The sequence below is a fragment of the Epinephelus moara genome, chromosome 6 (genome assembly GCF_006386435.1).
Source record: "Epinephelus moara isolate mb chromosome 6, YSFRI_EMoa_1.0, whole genome shotgun sequence".
Taxonomy (NCBI): Eukaryota; Metazoa; Chordata; class Actinopteri; order Perciformes; family Serranidae; genus Epinephelus; species Epinephelus moara.
Window position 1 is genome coordinate 9,153,030 of NC_065511.1, and position 21,098 is coordinate 9,174,127.

At 42.3% G+C, this 21,098-nt stretch overlaps 1 protein-coding gene across 2 annotated transcripts in view; it reads right to left on the minus strand.

The window, feature by feature from the left end:
- Positions 1-21,098, minus strand: part of LOC126392363 (low-density lipoprotein receptor class A domain-containing protein 4-like) — a 281,047-nt gene that overhangs the window by 52,186 nt on the left and 207,763 nt on the right. Inside the window, exon 1 of one of the 2 annotated variants that reach the window (XM_050047732.1) lies at positions 544-933. The exons of the other annotated variant lie outside the window; for it this stretch is intronic. Within the exon in view, the coding sequence (XP_049903689.1) occupies positions 544-637 (94 nt within the window). The 5' untranslated portion in view covers positions 638-933. Of the gene's footprint in view, positions 1-543; positions 934-21,098 lie in introns of those variants that run through there. 2 annotated transcript variants of the gene reach the window in all.

Here is a 21,098-nt window from a genome sequence, read left to right on the forward strand (position 1 = left end):
TCACAATAGCAGAGTTCTTATTCAAAGGAACTACTGTAAATCTGCATTATGTTCCAAACTATAACTGTATAATGATAAAGCTATATAAATAGGACAGATATGTCACTTAGGGCCAACTGTTGAGCACTGCAGCATGTCCATGTAATGTTAATGAGAGCTCAAACATAAAGTAACGTTTGATATAACCAATGTAAACGCAACATTGTGCGGTGCAGACAAACTTTAAGTAAAAAAAATAAGACAGGAAAATAGATTATTAACACCAGCAAGTACTCCAAGGTCGCCATAAACTTACTATTAGACTGAGAACACAAGTTACTGTAAGTCCTTATAGCAGTATTACAGGAATACTATGGATATCCGTGCCAGAGTAGACGGCCGATAGCGAGTTAACAGCAGAACTGGTTGTCTGTCTTGATGAATACTTAGTCTGATTTGTTGTCCTTCTGTTGCTACACTGGAGAGTGCACATAAAACGGATTAGGCACTAAAGTCTCCTGGTAGGTTTTTGCGGTCAGGAGAAACGCAACAAATGTTACTCACATATCTCCATTCCCTGTGGCTGGGAAGCGGTGCAGTTGCAGGAGCAGGTGACATTGGAGTTGCCGGGGCCGCCAGGGGCCGTTAGGTTTTGCATGGGGCTGGGCAGACCGGGACACCGCTCCGGGGAGAGAGCCGCCGCCACCGTCGGGGCCCCACGACTGGCAAACAACAAAAAACTTCCAGGCAGCGGCAGCAGAGTCCGCCGCTACGAGTAACTCCCGACAGTTTCGCACTTATTTTCCACGGTTTTTCTCACGCCATATTTCTCTCGGGGCGGCTCGGAGAGTGAACTAGAAGGAGATCTGGGGACGAGCCATGGCCCGTGGCTAACGCATTGTATAGTTTTTTCCGTTCCTTCCTCCGCCGCTGAGAGCAGCTGTCCTTCCTCTACTAGAGCAGAGCACACACAGCGGACTCACGCCTCGCCCACAAGCTGACAGACCGCCACAACGACCAATCAGAGGGCTCCGGAGGCGGGACAGACAGAGGGAAAGAGACGTGCTGCCTTCAGGAGCCGACAGAAATACCATAATTCTAATTTGAACCAGCCAAAAATATAATGAAACGCCATATATTCTCAGACTTCTCTGTAAAACACAAACAGGGAAAGTAAAGACTTAATATGACACATTTGTCAGGAAGTGTTTGAGCTCTCTGAGCAGCAAATGATCTGACTCAACCACAACTTCTGTTAATAATATGAAAAAGGGGTTGCATGATGCAAATTTCAGATCCAAAAGTTCAAACACTGCAGCTTGTTTACACCAAAAAAGAGAAATAGATAATATAAACCAACATTTACATAAATTTCGTCCTCATATCTGTGAGATTTTTTATTTAACTTGTTTTTTTCCTTGCTATTAAGTGACACAGCCACAAATGTTTCAGTTCTCAGCAAGTTACTGTCTTTCAGTGAGTAGAAGACTGTTTTTGTTTATGCGGAGGCCCCTGTCTCAGTCATGCTTGGTGTGGTGCTGTCTGGTGTCACTTGTTAATATTCATGAAGGCCCTTGCATATATTAGCTGCAGAATGCATTAATTGACTATGGTGCTGCCTGACTATTTATAAATATTACAATTTATACAGCTGAGAGTGCTGCACCTGTTCAGCAGACTAGTATCTTTATAGTAAAGTCTAAAGTCTTTGCTTTAAGCAGCAAAAATACTAAAATGACATCACCATGGTTTAGTCATCACCTGTCAAGATTATTTAACATTGTTACTGTTGCAGCAACTGATTTATAAAACACTTTGGTCCACATCATTATTTCTCACCGAAAGGCCCTGAATGTGCACTGACATACATATTCACAACTCGGATATAGAGCTGTACCAGGAGGATTTGAAGGCAGCAACAGAGAAGGGACAGGGGTTATATGTTTGTGTGTGTCTGGGTTGAAGGGAGGGGTGGGTGTCCATGGGTGGGTTGGTGGTGGGGGGGGGGATGCTGACCTGACTCAGAGAGCTAGCAGACGGCCGGNACACACACTCTAGCGCAGGACTGTCTGCAGTCTATAAATAAACTAGGCTGTTCAAATCAGTGAGAGGCTCTGGATGCCACTCTTGACCAGCAGGGTCCCAAACTGTGGTCTGAGGACTATAAGAGGTCATTGAAGAGCTTTCAGGTGGTCCTCCAACAAAGCAGGTACAGTTTCATTTTATCTGAGCACAGGACAAAGACAGAATAATACAGGGATGACTCCTTTGATCAGAGGCCCGCTCTCTTGCAGTCCACTTCTGCAGCAAATCATAAAAGTAAATAAAATCCTGATCTAGGTGAGAAGATCTCATCATATATATGCTTTGACTGAAAACTCAGAAATGCATTTTAATTCTGAAAACACCAGAAATCAAAGGCAATGAAATGGACCTCTGAGAAGAGGAACAAGTAAAAAGGAAAAGCAAAGACCTCCAGCAGATGCTGTGCATTAAGTGCCGCATCACTAGCCAAGTTCTATATCCAATCATGTAAAAATATTTTCCTTGACGGCTTCCACACTCCTCCACGAGCGAACTGACACTTTTGGAAGGGGAGAAAAAATCGGCACGTGACCCTCACGCAATTTACAGACGCCTGGCAGCTGTCATAATTTTATTGAAGCAACAAATTGAGGCGCTGCTGTCTTGTCAGCTGAAGCAGCAATATCAATCGAGACACTGACGAGTGTGTTTTTTTCTGCTTTGATGTGAGGTCATCCTCACATCCTCACACACACACACACACACACACACACACACACACACATATATAAAACACACTCCAGACATGCACGCACACCTCAGACAAGCTCTCATATACAGACAGACTCAGACACACATCGATTCTCCCTCTCACAACTCACCTCTCTCCACTCACAAACACCCCAGCGCCACCAAACAACACTCACACACACACACACTCAGACGCACACACGCAGTCTGTCTGGAGCGTCAATTTAGTCCCCCGGGGAGCACGCAGGGTGACACCACTAACAGGCCAGACCAGACTAGACAGCCAGCAGACAGATAAATACTAGGCACGGCTGAATACCAAATGCACTCTAGTCTCCCAGCTCCCCTACCATCCCCCCTGACTGCAGTCTGCACACACACACACACACACTGCACACACACATAGCCTCTCTGTGTCTCTCGCGGGAAACGTCTGTCTCATCTTGTATTTGAGGAATACTAACTTTGGGCTGATAGGTTTATCACGCTCGGCACGTGTGCACGAGTCTATTTTGGGATCTTTGCATGGGGCTTTCCTGCTTACACATGGGTTTCATGCTTATTCAGGAGTTCACTGTGTGTTACTGCTGCTGTTGTTTCATGACCATTTGAATCAAAGCATGACGTGTTCACGTTATGCCTAAAAGATCTAATTTTTTTATATTAAATGGAGGCAGAAAAGAAAACACCACCACCATGTGTCTGCTCGCAACCAACACTACTGATGACATTACCCCTCTGCATGAAGCCATGAGAAGCCTGTTGTGCATGTGTGTGTTCAGATGTATCACATATTTAAAGATAAAGTTTAAGCAGCAGTTTCCTGCCTGTATTTTCACATATGCAGTAGATAGATGACTGAAAAGATATAAAAAAAAAAGACTCTGACTCAAATATTCTCTTATCAGCCACAGATACTTGAAAGTTTAGTTGAGATGTTTGTGACCATGAACGCGTCAGAGATGTGATCAGGCTGAAAAAAGCAGCACAGTAAAGGCCTCAGTGGAAGATAGATCCATCCCTCCCCTCTCTAAAAAACCCCCCCTCATCTCCAAATCAACTTCTCCATTTGAAATAATGTGGGGCTGTCGGAGACACTACTTCACAGCGCCATCTTGTGGCTCAGCTTGGAAAAGCTCTGTTTCATGCATCATCCCAAACATGGACTGGAAAAACGGTTCCACTTCTCTGGTGTCTGCTTCAGTTCTCCCCCTGTCTCTTTCTCAGTTTCTCTATTACTTCTGAAACCAAAGCTGTCTCCCGGGCAAAGGTTTAAGCTTTGAATCAATTACGACTCGTCTTCATCAGAAACCACCAGGGAACACAGAGGAGGACTCGGGGAAAATGAGAGAGTCCCTTCCTACAGCTTATATAGAGATGTTCTCTGTTCTTTCGCAGAGACTGCAGGGCTGAGAGAGTATTGTAAATTCATACTGAGCACACATTTCATGTAAATCGTAGTGTGCACTTTGGAAAGGAAAGCACAGGCAAAACTGCTAAATGTAGCAGTTTTCACATATGGAAAGGACATGTGTACTGAATGGTCAATGGACTCTGTCCTCACACTTGAGTGTTTTTTTGGTCTGGGGCAGAGTCATCCCCTTAAATCCAGTCTGGGAAATCTTAATGCAACAGCATTCAATCATGTTTTAGATCATAATGTGCCTAGCAACAGTTTAAAAGGGCACTCCGCTGATTTTACACAAGTTCAGTTTACTTGCCACAAGTCTGAGTCAGCCTGTGAAAACAGTATTATAAAGTACAAAGTTTTAAAAATGAACCCTGATGACGTCATCAGGCTTGGGCTTGAGACTAAACATTTTCAACAGAACCCCTACAGTACAAACTGCAGCATTTAGAAGGCAGGGAGGGTTTAGTGAAATTAAATTGCATGATGGGGAATGTTGACCTGACCCATACTAAACTAAAAGTCAGGATATCATGCCACTGCTGCTTCCACCATTCTTTTATTAATCTGTCCTTTGTGAGTGCCCCAACTTTATGGAAGTGCAATACTAAATCACTGGAATAACTCCTTAACATGACAGTATCCAATGTGCAAAGTGCAGTCCATAAAGAGTGCTTTTAAACCAAATCGTCTTGGGTGAGCTGCATCTCCCTATACTTGATTGGTCTGTAGACGTGCTCTCCTGTCCTCTGGTATAAAATGTTTTAATACCAGAAACAAATCGAACTGTGGTTCAGTTTGATGTGGACTGAGACCACCTATTTTTGTCGGAACAAGGTTTGGCTGTTTGGTTCGCACCACAGTCCAAGGGAGGTTTCAAACCAGTAACTTTGTTCAGGTCAAACTGAAAAGTCCAAAAGTCAGGACCAAACATTTTGTTTGTTTGCAGAGTGCACCTAGTAGTTGGGTCATGTCCAGGTCTCATCACTTTCCCACCACCAACGAACCACTCGAGAGTTTGAAACTCAGTCATGACCAAGACCAGAGTATATTGAGACTTAGGGCCCTGACACATGAAGCCAATGGTCGGCCATTGGTCAATGTTGGACTGTCTATGAACATTTGTCCCCTCTAGTTTTTGCGGTGACCAGCACTGCTGGCCCTTGTCGGCTTTTGTTTTTTCGGCCAATTCAGCAAATCGTATCAGTGTCTGAAACAGCGGAGCCCGTCAGTGAATGAAATCACTCTGATTGGCAGTTAAAGGCGCTGTATGTAAGAATGTGGCCAAAACGGTTACTGCACTCAAATTCAAAATACTGCCGCAAGTCGTGTCCGCCCCCACTCCCCTACAGATTCGAGGTTGCTGGACAGCAGCACGCTGGAGACTGATTTGTTTGCCCACGGGCGGCTGTCGTGGCAGGGCCGCGTTGCCGCGTCCTTGATCTGCGGTTTTCCAGCTGACCGTTCGAGCAAGTCCGGCTTCTCTGCTGCTAACGCTGCTGCCGGGATACAGCTCAGGAGGAGCCGGCTGCTAATGCTATGTACCGGGACACTGCTAACGCTGCTTGCCATGCTGCTGTAGCTCAGTCGTAACTGTAACTGATGCTGAGACTCTACTGACTGCATGACTGCTAGACGGCGGTGGGTGGCACAACAGGCCAAAACACAAATTCAAAACATAAACGTGATTTGCAGACCGTAAAAAAATGTTTTTTAAATGTGAATATTCTGGCTGTACTATTGTTGTTGGTGAGATCAGTATGTTATATGAACATTATTTCTTAGTCTCTGACATATTAGGAGGATTTTACAACTATTTCCTTTAGATTTCTTATATATAGCTCCTTTAAGCTCAGCCCACAAGAAGTAAAACATAAGTGAAGAAAGTAAACAAACAGCTAACATCAAAAGGGCATAAGATCAAAATACACTTGTTATATACGGTAAGATTTTGTTTCGGTTTGGGATCGTTGTAGCTGTAGTGTTTGTGGTATGCTCAAGTGCAACCTTTTAGCGTAGACACAGGTGATGTGAGATGATGCAACAGTCGGCCGTCTTCGCTAATAGTTCTACGATGTCGGTTTGGTTTGTCTGGGCCTGTGGACCAGTCCAAGAGGTAAAGGGGTTAAGACCAAGTCAGGATCAAGATCAGACCAATGCAAGTCCCAAACTGCATGACAGTTGGGGCCTTAAAATAAACTCCCAAATCCTTTTTGTCTGAGACAAAATAGATGCAGCCCTGTCCAAGACTAGACCAAAACCTACAAAAAGTTGTCTTGAGCCTGATCTGGAGTACTACAACACTGCAAAATGAACTGAACTACAGGAGGGAAAGCACCCAAATAAATGATTGTTCCAGTTTGGCGTGGACAAACTTGAATAGCCTGTGCAGATCCTGCACCTCAGCCACATCCACCACCTTTGGGATAAAATTGGAACACCAACTGCAAAGCCGGGCCTCATCACCCTAGATCAGTGCCAACCCTCACTAATGCTCTTGTGATTGAATAGGAGCAAATTAGAAAAGAGGGTAGCTAAATGCACATCACATGTTGGTGCAAGGCAACAATTGCACACTGACTCCAAACCACAAAACGATTTATTTAAGCAGACAATGTTTCATCTATTCCTCATTGTGTCCTTCTCACTGTTTGAATCTGTACTCCAATTGTTCTGCCTGTTTCTCATAGTCTGCTTGGTGACTGCATATTTGCTGAATGCAGCCAAATTTGCTAATTGGCGAAGACTTTTTTAAAAAGTGGAGTGTGGAATGAAAATGTCTCTGTTTCTTCCCTCATACTGTAGGTCAGTCACCAGTGCTCAGTGCTCAGTCCTCCTGTTTTTTCAAGAATATCCCAATTTGCTGTGCATCACGGCTGATGGTGAGGTTCCAGTGTTCAAAGCAGAGATTGAGATATTCCACTGAATGGGATCAAATCCCTGCAGCCAGATGTACAAATGTTTCGTAACAGGCTGTTCTCATAAAATGTTCGTAAGTTTTCCTACGAAAAGTATGCATGAAATTTGTTCCAATGTGCTGATGGTACTAAAGAGGGAAACAGTCCAAAGCGGTCCACTTAGGAGGCAGGTTGGCATGATGGATGGGTCACAAAACACAGGAATTTCCCTCCGGACCTTCCTCTGGACACCAGTGTCTGGAACTGTGTGAACTTTGATTCATTCATAAGGTACTTAGTCAATATGTTTCTTTTCCTAAACTAACCACAGCAACTTTACTTGCCTAAACCTAACCTCTGTAACTTTAACGTTAATTACACAACTTCACGTTAAGGATGTAACATCATTCGTGGGGTGCTAATTTGTAGAATATCATACGAACTGTTGTGTGTGTATTTTCGTAGGATATCATAGGAACCGTTGTATGAGGATATGTTGTTAATAAACACCAAACACAAGAAATGACCTGCAATTTTAAATCTACAAAATGGTCTTAAAGTTGATGCATCAACTCCAGTAAAATAGTTTCTATCCTGCATCTCTAATGGCTGTTTATATATATCTAAAAAAAAAATCCTCCTGTGGGTGCCTCCTCTATCATGGGACTTGTGTGATGAAAGCACTTGCGCATGACGATGATCCATTTTGACTCTGACATAACATTTTCAGTCAGACTAATAACTCCAAACACCCTGCGACTTCTGTGTGGAGTCAGTATTACTGAATGCCATTCCAAATGTCAGAACAAAAGATGGATATGACTCAGCCTTAATACCAAGGCTGAATGGGATTCATGAATTAACCGCAATGCATCTCACCAGCTGACAAAGCTAGAGAGTGGGGTGGGGGGTGGGGTGCAAGTGAAAGAGTGTGTTTGCTTAGGCATCGACTGTAGCTCGGCGTCTTCAGCGAGGCGCTAAGTAACAGAAAGGCCACTCCAGACAGTCAGATTGCAGAGTACAGAGTTGCGTTCAATAAAAACGTCTGGCATGCCACATCATATTTGCTGCTTCCTGCCCTTGTCTGGCTGCAGTGCCGTGTCATATCCTGTCCGCACAGGTGCACCAGCTGTCTGGTTTCCCACCTCTGTCATTTCTATACACACACACACACCTCGCTTCCACCCCTGTCATTTCAAAAACCACCCCTCCCTACCTCTCTTACTGCCGCAGGCACCACTGCAATGACACCACAGCACTCGCTGAAAAGTTGTGTGTGTAAGAGACGGAGAGAAAAAGAGAAAGGAGGATGACAGACAGACGGAAAGACAGTGTGTGTGTCTAAGTTTGGGTTTGAATGAGAGAAAGACAGATTGAATAAGACAGATCAAGAAAGAGATAGACAGAGCCTGAGGTAGAGGATACTTGACTGAGGGAATGAATAAATGAAGAGCAGACAAAAAGAAGAGGGGAGAGGAAGAAGAAAGGAGAGAAGAAGAGATGAGAAGAAGGAAAAAAAGGACAGAAGAGTAGAGAGAAGAAGAAATAGGAGAGAAGAAGAAGAGAAGAGGAGACAGAGTGAAAGCAAAAGCCAGTGAGTCAGGGAGAGAGGGACCCAGAGACACAGACAGAGAGAAAGAGTAGATAATCAGCAGGTATTGAGCTCTTTTCACCCCTGCGGTAGGGCCCTGCTGAGCATTGTAATGGGCTGTCTGCCCAGCTGGGCCGATGAGCTCATGTCTGGCTTTAATGCCAATCTCCTGAACTGGCACACGGCTCGGCGGGGTGAGCGCAGACGCAACGCCGCAACGCTGCTGCTGCTTTACCACCACCAGAGGAAGGACAGAGCGCAGCTGAGAGAGGACAAGAAAGACGAGGAAAAGAGACAGAGAAGTGACTGAGAGAGCCACGGAGGGCGAAGGTGTGTTTGTGTGTCAGGGTGTGTGTGTCTGTGTGTGTCCGTCAGCCACTTCCGTCACAACACTGATAAGAGCCCCGAACCAGACGGCAATAATCACACAGCCAGTGAGACACACAGCAGCTATGAATGTGTGTGTGAGCGAAGAGGAGATAGAATGAGGGAGAGGAAGAGAGTGAGTGTGTGTGTGTGTGTGTGTGTGTGTGTGTGTGTTGTTTTATGCAGTCATAAACAGCAGTGATTACAGAGTGTGGATGGTGCAGGTTACAGCCTCCTGCTGTTAAGGGTCCATACATATAGTTAACACACAAACACAAACACACACACACACACACACACACACACACTGAAACACACCTATTGCTTAAACATGAAATCAAAAGATGCATACATACCAGAATACATAAGCATACATACAGAACATGCATACATTCTTTCTTGATCTCCAAACACCTTACAGCCTTGAAATGTATGAAAAAAAGTTTATGTCAAATGCTAATATGATATCAACATATACACATGTTAATATGTAATTGTACAGACAGCCAACATGCTTACAAATTAAGTATTCAGCGCTGGTGTTTCAATGGTTTGCCTTTTCCTTTAAAACGTACAGACTCATTATTGTTATTTTTACAGTATGTGTGTTTGCTTTGATTCAATGTGATAGCTATTCCCACTGCAGGCATTTCACAGCAACCATAATACATCGCTCTCTCGTCCCCAGGTTTGCTGCTGAGACAGTGATCTCGGCACATTGTGTAAAGCATGGCCTCGCAACACAACCGCGTTGAATTCAATCTGCATCTAAAATAAAGACGCAAGTAAAACACGGTGTGAGGAAAAGGAAATCTGTAGCTATATGCCCTTTGGTACTGTTTAAAAGTCAGTGTTAAGGACCTGCTGCAGACTCACATATAGTAGTGATGGAATACATTAATGATAATGCAATTGCAGTTGGCCAGTTGAACAGAAACAACTTTATTTTTCACTCATTAAAATGCATACAATGAAAAATGTTGGCTTGTATTTTTAGCCGTGCCAGAGGTGGTGTTTTGACTGGGGATGGAGGCTGCTCCACCACCTTGATCCAGACTGAAACTGGTTGAACTGCCATGAAAATATTTACAGACAGCTGTGATCCAAAGCATGAATCCTATATGCTTACCCCCTGACCTTTCTTTTAGCGCCACCATAAGGGTTGACATTTGTGGTTTTGAGTGACATGCCTTGACACCTATTGGATGGATTGCCATTACATTTGGATCAGACACTCATGTTCCCCTGAGGATGAACTGTAACAACTTTGAGTGATCCCTTAACCTTTCATTTAGCGCAATTATTAGTTTCAAATTTCACTTTTACTGTCCAATACTTTATTCTATTTATATCATACTGTGGCCAGACTAACTCTCCTTTATTTGCAGATGTGACTGCTGCTCAGTAGAGTGCTCCAGGGATAACGTTTTGCTGGCCGATGCAGAAGTCAGTGTCGCTCGTGTTCCCTCGTCAAAAAAGCTTATGGAATTTTTCCTGGGGCACTCTTTACAGTATGTTATGTGTATACATGTAGTTTGTTCTGTGATATGTGAATAATCAGCTGAATGACTTAATGTCTCAAACCCAATGTATCTGAAGCCACTAGAATTTATTTAGGGAATATTTTTGTATTGTTACAACTTAGGTCGTATTTATAAACATCCGTGATAGCCAACCAATTACTAGAATAAATGTTGGCATTGTACATTTCTGCAAGCCACAGATGTGTAACATTTGTACAATATTATGGAGATGATATGTTGAAACTTTACATTTCTTTATGTACCAGTAATGCTGTCATTAACGTGTGGTTAGATTTGGACACAAAAACAACTTGGTTATGATCAGGAAAAGATCAAGTTTTGGCTTAAAATACCCGCATTTGGTGGCACAATCATAGCTGGAAACGCTGTCAGTGTCTCACTTAAATACAAGGAGTTTTGTTGTATACACTGTATAAAATAATGCACTTAGCCACCACGATGTCACCCATTGATTGTAGACTCCCATTTTGAAGCCTGGAGTTTGGCATTTTGGCCGTTGCCATTGTGAATTTTTGGAGCCAGCAGTGATCATATTTCAACAAGAGGGTGGCGCTAACCCTCACGCTAGTTTCTAGCTTGGGTAGGAGAGTGTATTTACAGCTATGGTAAACCGTGATACAGCTAACGGTAATGCTAATTTTCACTAGGGGAAAAACAACAGCATTAAAACAAAATTAACTTACCACAAAAACTGAATATCTGACTCCATAGAAGGTCTTTTAGTACAACCAAACACTGAACAAGAATTTTTTATACAGGCAAAATGTTACAATTAACTTTCACGGATTGAAAACACACTGAAATAGTGGCAGGTATGGCTATGCCTACACTCAGTGAATCTGGGGTTGCGTCATGGTCACATTAGACAACATCCACCTGTCACTCAAAGTGGCCAAAATTTTTCATAACCTTAAGCCTTAATAAAATGTAGTGGGTGAGCTAAATAAAAATTCACCCCCTGTACAGTTGTCATAAATGCAGAGATTTGCTATAGAGACCAAAAGTGTTTTTTTTTTTGTTCATGACTATAATGTGGATTTCTGCTGTAAAGTTGAGGATTTTAAGATGGGGGTCTGAAGACTGACTCAAGTGGCCATAAGAGGAACTGCAGTTTTTAGCTTCGGAGGTTGCTGCTTGAGTGGTCTGCAGCTTGGCAGCTGTCTCACCTAGATGTCACACAGTTCACCATTCCCTCCACTTCCCTATGCGAGAGTTAACTCATATACATCCGTAACTTTAAAAACATTATGATGCGTGTGAAACATACAAATGCAACGTATCCATGCTTTGCAGAAACGTGCAATGCCAACATTTTCTTCTGGCGACTGAGCTGATTATAGCAGTTACGACAACACTGTTATCACCAAGTTATTGCTGAGATCTGGGAACAAAGCGACCTTGCTACAACAAACAGAAACATGAGTAAAAATGAGTTCATCCAGTTAATCAAACCACTTCATCCACAGGTAACAAAAAAGCTACACCTGAAATAATAATAACCCCTCATTGCACAGGAATCTGTAAACTGTGATGGGTGTTTAAAATGGACAGTTTGGGTGATGATTTTACCAGCCATATTTGTTTTCTCTGCTAAATAAGTTTGGGAAACTATTGGTTGGCTCTTCTTTTTACTGTAGTAATGTTGCTGCTTAATGGATAAAATGTTTACATTGCCAGTGCGTATGATGGAAAGAACTACAAAAATAAGTACCAACGCAAGTAAACTGGACTTTTTTGTCTGCAAACTAATCATCTGAGATCATTGGCAACCCTGAGGCTGATCAAAGAATTTATAATAACACAAGCTGAAATTCAAACTAACACTGTGACCCCAGATAACTTTCCTCCAGTTCATCATCTTGAATCAGGGGAGAACAAATCAGCCTTAACTACTTCAAATACAGGGAGTGATCACAAGCAAAATTAAGGAACTGAAATAAACCTCATTACCCAACCATGTCACCTGGCTGTCACACTGTTTTTTGCTTACACAACCAATTGGTTGTCCATCAGTCACATGTTTATCAGTCACCGTCTGTGATCCTCTTCCTCTTCACCTTTACCCCTCTGCCCCTCCCACTTGAGCTCTCACCCATTACCTACACACATACAGTGCACAATGACATGCACTTTCACTGTTACTTTTCTTATTATCACCTTTCCCTAATTAAAAAGGGATAATTATTTTCAGCAACTCTCACTTACACACAATCGCTTTGTGTTTCCAGCAAACCAAACACTGCAATGACACCCCAAAAACAAAATAATTAGCTGTGTTCTGCCGTTGGATTTCATGCCATTAGATTTGTTGAAACACTGCCTGATCCAAACTTATTTGGATGTTTTATAAAGACTAATTTAACTTTAATTGCAGGGACTAATTAGAAGCGCTGGTCTGATTTCTGTTTTTTGTTTTTGTTAGGTAAAATAGATTGTAGCCAAATTCTTCCACAACTGTTAAGAGAATATTTATAATTTGTCAAAGAATTATTGAAATTAATCTATGCCCTTGTAGTTTGTTTAGAACAACAACTTGAGCAGCCATCTCAGCTGAGGTGTTATCATATATCATCCCTTACATACATCTGAGAATGTCGCAACATAAGCTACCGACTGTGAGGGCAGCAGGTTTGGAACAGATGGACGCTCATATGAACAAGTCGCAGCAATCCAAACACTCCAAGCACTCCTCCTCTCTGCCTGCCTGGCCACGCCACACAAAATGCTATAGCTCCCATATTGAGGAATATAATGAAAACATTACATTAGGTGAGAGATGCTGTGCTCGGAGCAAGGGCTGACAGATGGATGGTAGTGGGAACATGTTGCAGCACCCCAGACCTGCTACCACCCTGGCAGAACTTCGCGACATGCAGGTTAGCACGACCGGCGAGCTAATGCTGCCTACACTAACACAGCTGCTTCCACTGGACCCCTGCCTGCACTGGTTGGATTTTACATACATATATGTTATCATACCACATAGCTTTGTTAGCTCCCAGGTTGACTCACACGCATCATGCAGCTCGTAAACAGCACGGCCCGCAACAGCTTGTACCGGCCCAGCCAGCGTTCCCCACAGTCTGCCTCGCTGCCATCGTATAGCTCTGTAGCAGGACCAGGTAGTTAACAGCTTGTACCAGGCCAACGAGCGTCCCTGCTCACAGCTTGCATTGCTAGCAGAGCCCCCCCAGCTTCTTTTTACAGGAGTAGTAAGCAGGACTATAGGGAGTCAACAGATCACCCCACAACAGCTTGTAACCACAGCGTTCACTGCTGAGGTGCTAAAACCAAAGGCAACACTGCATCCAGTCAGTAGTGGTCTCATTCGCGGTGGATAAAATGTCTGACAGGGTGGAACTAGCAGCAAAAATGATGATTATTTGATCCATATCTCCATATGTGAGGAATGCTGGCAGATGCTGCCATACCGGGCCACAACCTGAAGACTGTGTAACATCTGATTCACGGCAGAAATATGTCCTAATGCACATATCCTGAATATTAGCTGAATTTCCCATATTTCCTTCTTTTTTTAAACCCTTTGGTGGTGATTGAGCATGAAAGAGAGATTAGCAACACCTACATATCCTTTCTTTCTTTTCTTTCTTTCTTTGATGCTATAAACCCATTATTGTTGTATTCTTGCACTACACTCCTGAGGGGAACATACATCAGCTGTGCATAACATTAAATTAAACACCTACACACATTGTTGTCTATGGTAGATCATACTATACCTGTCCCTCCAGGTTGCTGCAATGCAACAATTTAAACAAATTCAGTGAATCCCTGTGAAGTCTGCACAACCTTGAAATTACTGCAACATAGCTTCAAATCTGACTATTTAAAACAGGCAAAATCTAATTTTATTGTAGAGCTGTGCGCAGCGAATTGATTCGCTCAGCCCCTCACTCTCTGTTTATCTTGCGAGTACTGCTGCAGGAGTGTGAGCTCTGTGCTTAGGACACACACAATGACAAGCCTAACTGTTAGCATCGCACAGTTAACATGACTCAACACCAGTTTTTAACGGACTTAATGACAGAGTCAAGCCGTTTCAGTGTCGGTGTGAGATTTTTGGGACCATCTAGTGGCACAGCATCGGATATAGGCTGCTGCTGTGTTGGCTTGTGCTAACCGGGTAGAGAAAGCAGGAAAAGGGCAGGTTACGCTTTGAATGGCACCAACAGCTCATCGTTGGCCCCCACCAACTGCCACACCCCCACCATCAAAAATAGATTTAAATTCTATGGGAAACACTCAATACTCATAATAATAGGCTCCAAATCCCAGACAGCGTTGCAACTATTTTTGTAATCTTCACTTGCCCCTACAATTTCATTGCAAAAAAAACACCAGTCCCCAGAATCCCACAACAGCCTGTGAAATCCTGGACTGATATACTGGTGGTGTCTTGATGATTGCCATTGCAGGGTGAACTCTGGGCCAACTTTACTGGATATGCCACTGTTCAGTCCATTACCCCGCATCAACACACATGAGCTTTACAGAGAGGCAGCAATAATATCCCATTTGCTCCCCAGACTGTCACGTGCCAGGTACTGTACCCTGAATACTCCTTCTGCTCCTGTGTGTCCAGTGTGTGCTATAGGCATCAATGATGCATGTAAAATAAAGCTACCTGGAAACCTTTCCAGAGTTGTAGGATCCTGTCTCATACTATCACATTATATTATAACAACCCTGTCTCCCAGAAAATCCATCAAATTCTGCCAAATACATTTTGCAGGGAACGTACAGCTGCCCAGTGAAGGTTTTCTAGGGAATTAAACTTATTTCATTTGTTTTCCACCGAAATATCTGCTTATGGCAACTAAAGAATGATTAGTATGACTTCCTGCTAACTCTGCAGGAATAAGGCAACTCAAGACTTTTAAATCTCGTATAGGACCTAATGATTCAAATGTAAAACACATACATGTTCCTTTATTCTTTTCCTATTTTCTAAAAACTCTGTTTGGGTAAATGTCACATGACCTGCAATGCCAACTGTGGTCCCAACACCAAAATCGTCCCACAGCCCAGTTCACTTCTTAAAACTCTTGGATTTATTATCAGTTTGGCTTCGGGGATGATACTTCATCTTCTCAGCAGCACCTGCAACACACCCACACCAGCACAGCCCTTTGCCTTTTTTTAGTATTGCAGTGTTGTTTATGGACTGAGTTCCTGCTTAAGCATCAAAAAAAAGAGTGTTTCATGTAATTAATACTGTGATCTTTTTTCTCTTATTAGTATTATTATTATTATTATTATTACCTGGTTTTCTGTCTTGAAGAATTTCAGTGCCTGTTCCTGTTGGTGACACATGCTTAAATCACGTCTGACTGTTCTATGTCTGCCATAGATCTCAAACATGTCAAATGTATCTGATTTCTGAGCAGGAACAAAGGAGTGACACAGTTCAGACAGACAGTAACACAGATCTGGAAAATGATTTGAGCTCTGATTAAGTCAAAGTTCTCTGATTTGGTGTGTGTATGTGAGTGAATGTGTGTGTGTGTGTTCTTGTTGTCTGCCCAGTGACACTCAGCGAGAGGCTGCTTCCTCAGAGAGTGATTGGTTTGCTGGCGAGACAGACTGTCTGTGCAGGTGGGAGAGCTGCCCATGTCATCATTTCATTTTCTGTCTGCTTTCACTACCGTCCAATCCCTGTCATTCACTATCTTCCAAGCAGCTAATCAAGCTCTTCTCTCTGTCACCTCCATGTTTCATGTTTCACGTGTTATGTTTCACTTGTTTTCACAGATTTTCCCCCCCCCCAAGCTTTTAACAGGCCATTTTTAAACATCTGAAGATGTGTTAAATGAAACTCCAAATTGATTACCAATTTACAACCAGAGTATGGAAATAAAGCTGTCAGATCCACTCTATATCACACTGAACTCAACTAAAATAAGTTCTAACTATGAATAGGCACTTCTGCAAGAAGTAAGGACCATAGGTAATAAGTGAAAGTACACAAAGTCGTTGAGGACATACAGTGCATATTTTTTGTGAATATTTGTGACATGTGGCTGATGAAAAAAAACACAAATCCTCTTTTAATTAAGCAAAAACAAGAGGGAGGGTTAAAATGAGAGATAGTAGCACTGCTGTGATGACCTCTGGCACCCAACTGTCTGCTGCTGTCTGACAGTTTATTTGGACCTATAGTGTAGACTGTTTTCTGAAAGCATTCAGGCTCAAATAATTCCAACTCTAATTGCAATAAAGAGCTAATCCTCTTTTTCTGCCTTTGGTTCCTCCTCAGTTGTACCCTTTTCCCACCAAAATTAGAGTATCCATACAGGGTTTTTTTTTTTTTTTAAATGTTGGAAAACCCTTTCAAAATAGGCAATAGACTGCTTTCCCTGCCAGTAAACAGGTTAGTAAACAGCAGAAAGCGGCATGGAGGCCAATGGAAATTGAACAGTGGTTACTTCTTTTTGATTCATATTCAGTCTCAAATTCAGTGCTGACAACATTTTCAAGGATGTTCAAGCGCTGTTTGGACAGAGAGGGACGCTATTTTGTAGCAGCCCATTGCATCGCACCAGCAAAGGGGCTAAAATAACTGCAGACTACTGCAGAGTCATTTGACCCCAGAGTGAATGCAGACTGTAACCTTTCCCATTGAATACAAAAGCCAGATGTTAGCAGGCTGCAATGGTATGAGATTTAGAAAATTTTGACATTTTTTTTAACGGTATCACGGTATTACAGAATTCATATTGTTATCAATCAGAATGACCCTTAAAGGAATGAAAATGGAGGGGCTATTTTTGGCTGAACAAACATTTTATCACATAATTGAAACTTGGTCTAAAAATTCTCCCCTTTAAAAATAACTAAAATAAAGGGGAGATTCTCCGTCCAGTTACATTTTTTTTTCAATATTGTAGATAAGCAAATATATGGTATGGTAACTGTAAACTTTTATATCATGGTATACCTTGAAAATGGTATACTGTTGCATCCCTATTAAGTATTAGTGGGTTTTTTGTCCAGCAGAAAGACTTAATGCAGCCATCAGTTGTCGCAAGGAGCAAACAAATGGAAAAGCACTTGTTAATTCTTGTTGTCATCTTGGTTTGTTGTAGCAGTCTTAAATATGTGGCAAGTGTGACTGATTTGTGGCATCAAGATATATTTCAGTCAGAGAAACTTAGATCAAGGAATTGACCATTTATAGTAAATGGTCATGTGGCAGAAAAGGCTCTGCTCTTTGAGGGAGCTGTTAATGGATCCGAGCAGCAACAAGGATTCTGCTGACAGAGCTAATCCCCCTTCACATATATCAACATTAAACCTTCGTGAATCACCACTACAAAATGCCACATGGAAAATGTTGAATGAGCCAATCATTCTAAAGCATATTTAAAGAGCTGGTGCTGATCAGCCAATCGGCATCAGCATCGTTGGTTCAGTTCAGTGTTCTGCCTGAACTAATGATCAAAATTCATTCTAGATGGTGCAAGTTAAAGCCACTTGTAATGTAGTTTTATTTTGTTTAACTTTCTATAAATTTACAAGACCTCTTCTAAGTTTGTCAGCAGTATGTACTGCTGTGTTTACTTTCATAAGTAATGCCAAAGAAATAAGGACTAAATAATGTTAAGGTCCAGTTAAGTTTTGCTATCTTGATCACTCTCTTTTTCTCTCTGTCTGTGCTTCTCTTTGTTCCTGTCAATCACTCTGTCAGCTGGCCTTAGCTGGTACCATTTGTCACATTCAAGGGCTGTTTGTAACAAATAAACGGGGTGAAAAAACAGCAGCAGTCCACTTTGCAAAAAAAAAATGCAACACCAAAATTCAATCTGAGCACATCTCAAATTTCAAATTCTATACAAACAAATTGAAGTGACCCTAGTTGGTGTTATTATGCAATATTTAGCAACCATGACATGTCTCTTCGGCGATCACAGTGCCTGTTTGGAACTAAATATTATCTTAATTAGAACTTACTTTTACATGTAAGTCTTTTGGCCCTTTATGTCCAAATAATTCTAGGTGTTAAGGAGCTACAGGAAGTAAACTAGGAACTAAAGTCCCTATGGACCATTTCATTGCTATTCTGTTGCTAGGGCAAGAACTTTGGTCCCTGTTTACTGCTGCATTCAAATGGAACCGTGAACTCGTGATTGCAACATGGACACAAAGTCATGAACTCAGAGCTCTCAGAAAACTTCCATTTATGAGGTTGTGAATATGTGACTACCATAATGGGGGAGCCTTCATATGATGTCTTCTCGTGAACATGGTAAACATGACCCCATTTAAATGCTGCATACTTCCTGTCAGCTACTGCATTAACAAACATTCCATTAGGAAATATTCTTGGACCCATTTGGAGTGTTTATGTTGTCAAGTTTGAAACGCTCTATTGTGTATTCCTTTTTGCCTCTGTATCTGGCAGTGAAGATTAGGACTTTAAAAAACCTTATTTGAGATAAAATTGTGACACTTGTGGAAACAACAACACAGAGCCTTTGTGTTGGGTGTTTATTGTTGAATGACTGTGTGTGGATACAATGAATAAATGCATAGGACAAATGCAGAGGTGGAAAGGGAGACTCCAGAGAGTCTGTCTCCAAAGTAATGACAATCTGCTGTTTGATGGGTTCTTTTCTGATTTTGTGTGTGTTCGCATTGAAACTATGAGCAAATAGAGATTCTTTTTCTCAGTCATTTGTTGTCTTGATCGCCACCCCTTCTCCCTCATTCAGAAGCTCTTTCTTTAACCCACTTTTTTAGACTAGTCAGGAATTCTAACTATGTATGTTGTAACTTCTTTTTGTCAATAAACTCTACAGCAAAAAGGAGGGCAAACCATTGCAAGAAATGAATGTCCATTATCCTGATGATTTTAGTGGCAGTGCTTGCTATGTGTGTAAATGAAGAAATACAAGTTGTAGCAGCCCTGAGTCTTGTGTTTGACCAATGGGTCAGGTTCAGTGCTGCAATCTCCTTTAGAAAGTTCTACCCCCATAGCAGAAACTACTGCAGAAGAACCATATTTACACCCTGGTTCCTCTGGTAGAGGTGAGGTTCCTAGAACAGTTTTGTGAGACTGGCTTGCTTTAAGAAAGTCTTGAGGTTTCCTCATTCTCTCCGAATTGTTCATCAGTGTGTTTTGCTAGGCAGACTTAAATCTAAAGCCCTTTTTAAATAGAAATAGTGCAAATTTGCAGGAAAGCCCAATCAGTCTTCGTTCAGCATTGACAGTATAAAAACAAAATCGGGGAGTGCAGCGAAATGCCACCTGCCTACTTTTGTTCAAACAGAATGTGCCTTTTATGGGGCAATGGGGGGCGTGAGCACGTGACAAAACGTGTAGCTCATGCGAGGGAAGCCGCGGCTGGTCAGTCCTTCGGCGATTCTCTCATATGTTGGCCCATCCTTCACCGTTCCCGTCATTTGACAGTTAGTGCCCTCTTCGTTTGCGAGGGCAAGGAGGGCGCGCAATGCCTTGTCTTCCCAGTTGCTCATCTTTACAGTGTCTTTCAGGTCTGCGTTTCCCTCTTGCTACTAGCTGCTCATTTCTGCTATCAGCTGTTTCCTGTAAGTCCACTGCCAGTGGGTCGCACATGCGGCGTCATCAACAGCTCCTCCCACAAGTCATCAACAGCCCCTCCCATGGCGGAAGGGGGCCTCGTTCTTTTTAAACCAAAAAGGTTCCGCCAATATGTTTACCCCTACGTGGCAGAAAATTGGGCACCTCGGATCAACTCGCCAATCCAGCTCTGTGTATCTAAACGCTTGCAGCTTGCCTGCAAAACAGCCCAACATTCGCCGAAAATCTGGCAGTGTAAAAGGGGCTTAAGTTTCATATTTGACTTAAGGGGACCTATTGTGGTTTTTCCTTCTTTACTGTCACATATAGTATAATGTTACAATGTTGGATGTTCATATTAAACATGGAAAAAATTTCCAACAATTAAACACGTGAGCAAAAACTTCAGACCATTCTGAACACTCTGTTTTCAAAGTGTTTTTGCCCCCCATTTTGGCTGACGTCAGCTCATGATAGATTTCTTTATATGGTCATCTGCTCCAGCTATGTTACTGCAAGTATTTACATTATGTGGGCTACCCTGCTACATGTAGCTACATGTTAACACCAGGGAAACATGTGCACTAATGTTGTATATTTCTCTGCTTTTGGTTCATCATCTTGCTGGAGTATGTCCTGTTGTGTTTTAAAGCTTTTAGTGGTGATTTTTAATGGAAGAAAGTGCCGCTGTTCTCCAATACTGTTATTCCCCGCCTGCAAGTACACTGCTACATGTAGCTACATGCTAATGCCAGGGATACATACAGTTGTGGGCGCAGATGTTTTTTATTTCTCCAATTTCAGATCATAATCCTGCTGGAACATGTCCAGTTGTGTTTTAAAGCTTTTAATAGAGATTTGTAATGGCAGAATTGCTCTGCTACAGTCATTAACTGGCTGCAATGATGCAGATATACAGAGGACCAAAAAACACCGACCAATCAGAGCACACTGAGCTTTATAGGGGGACTTAAAGAGA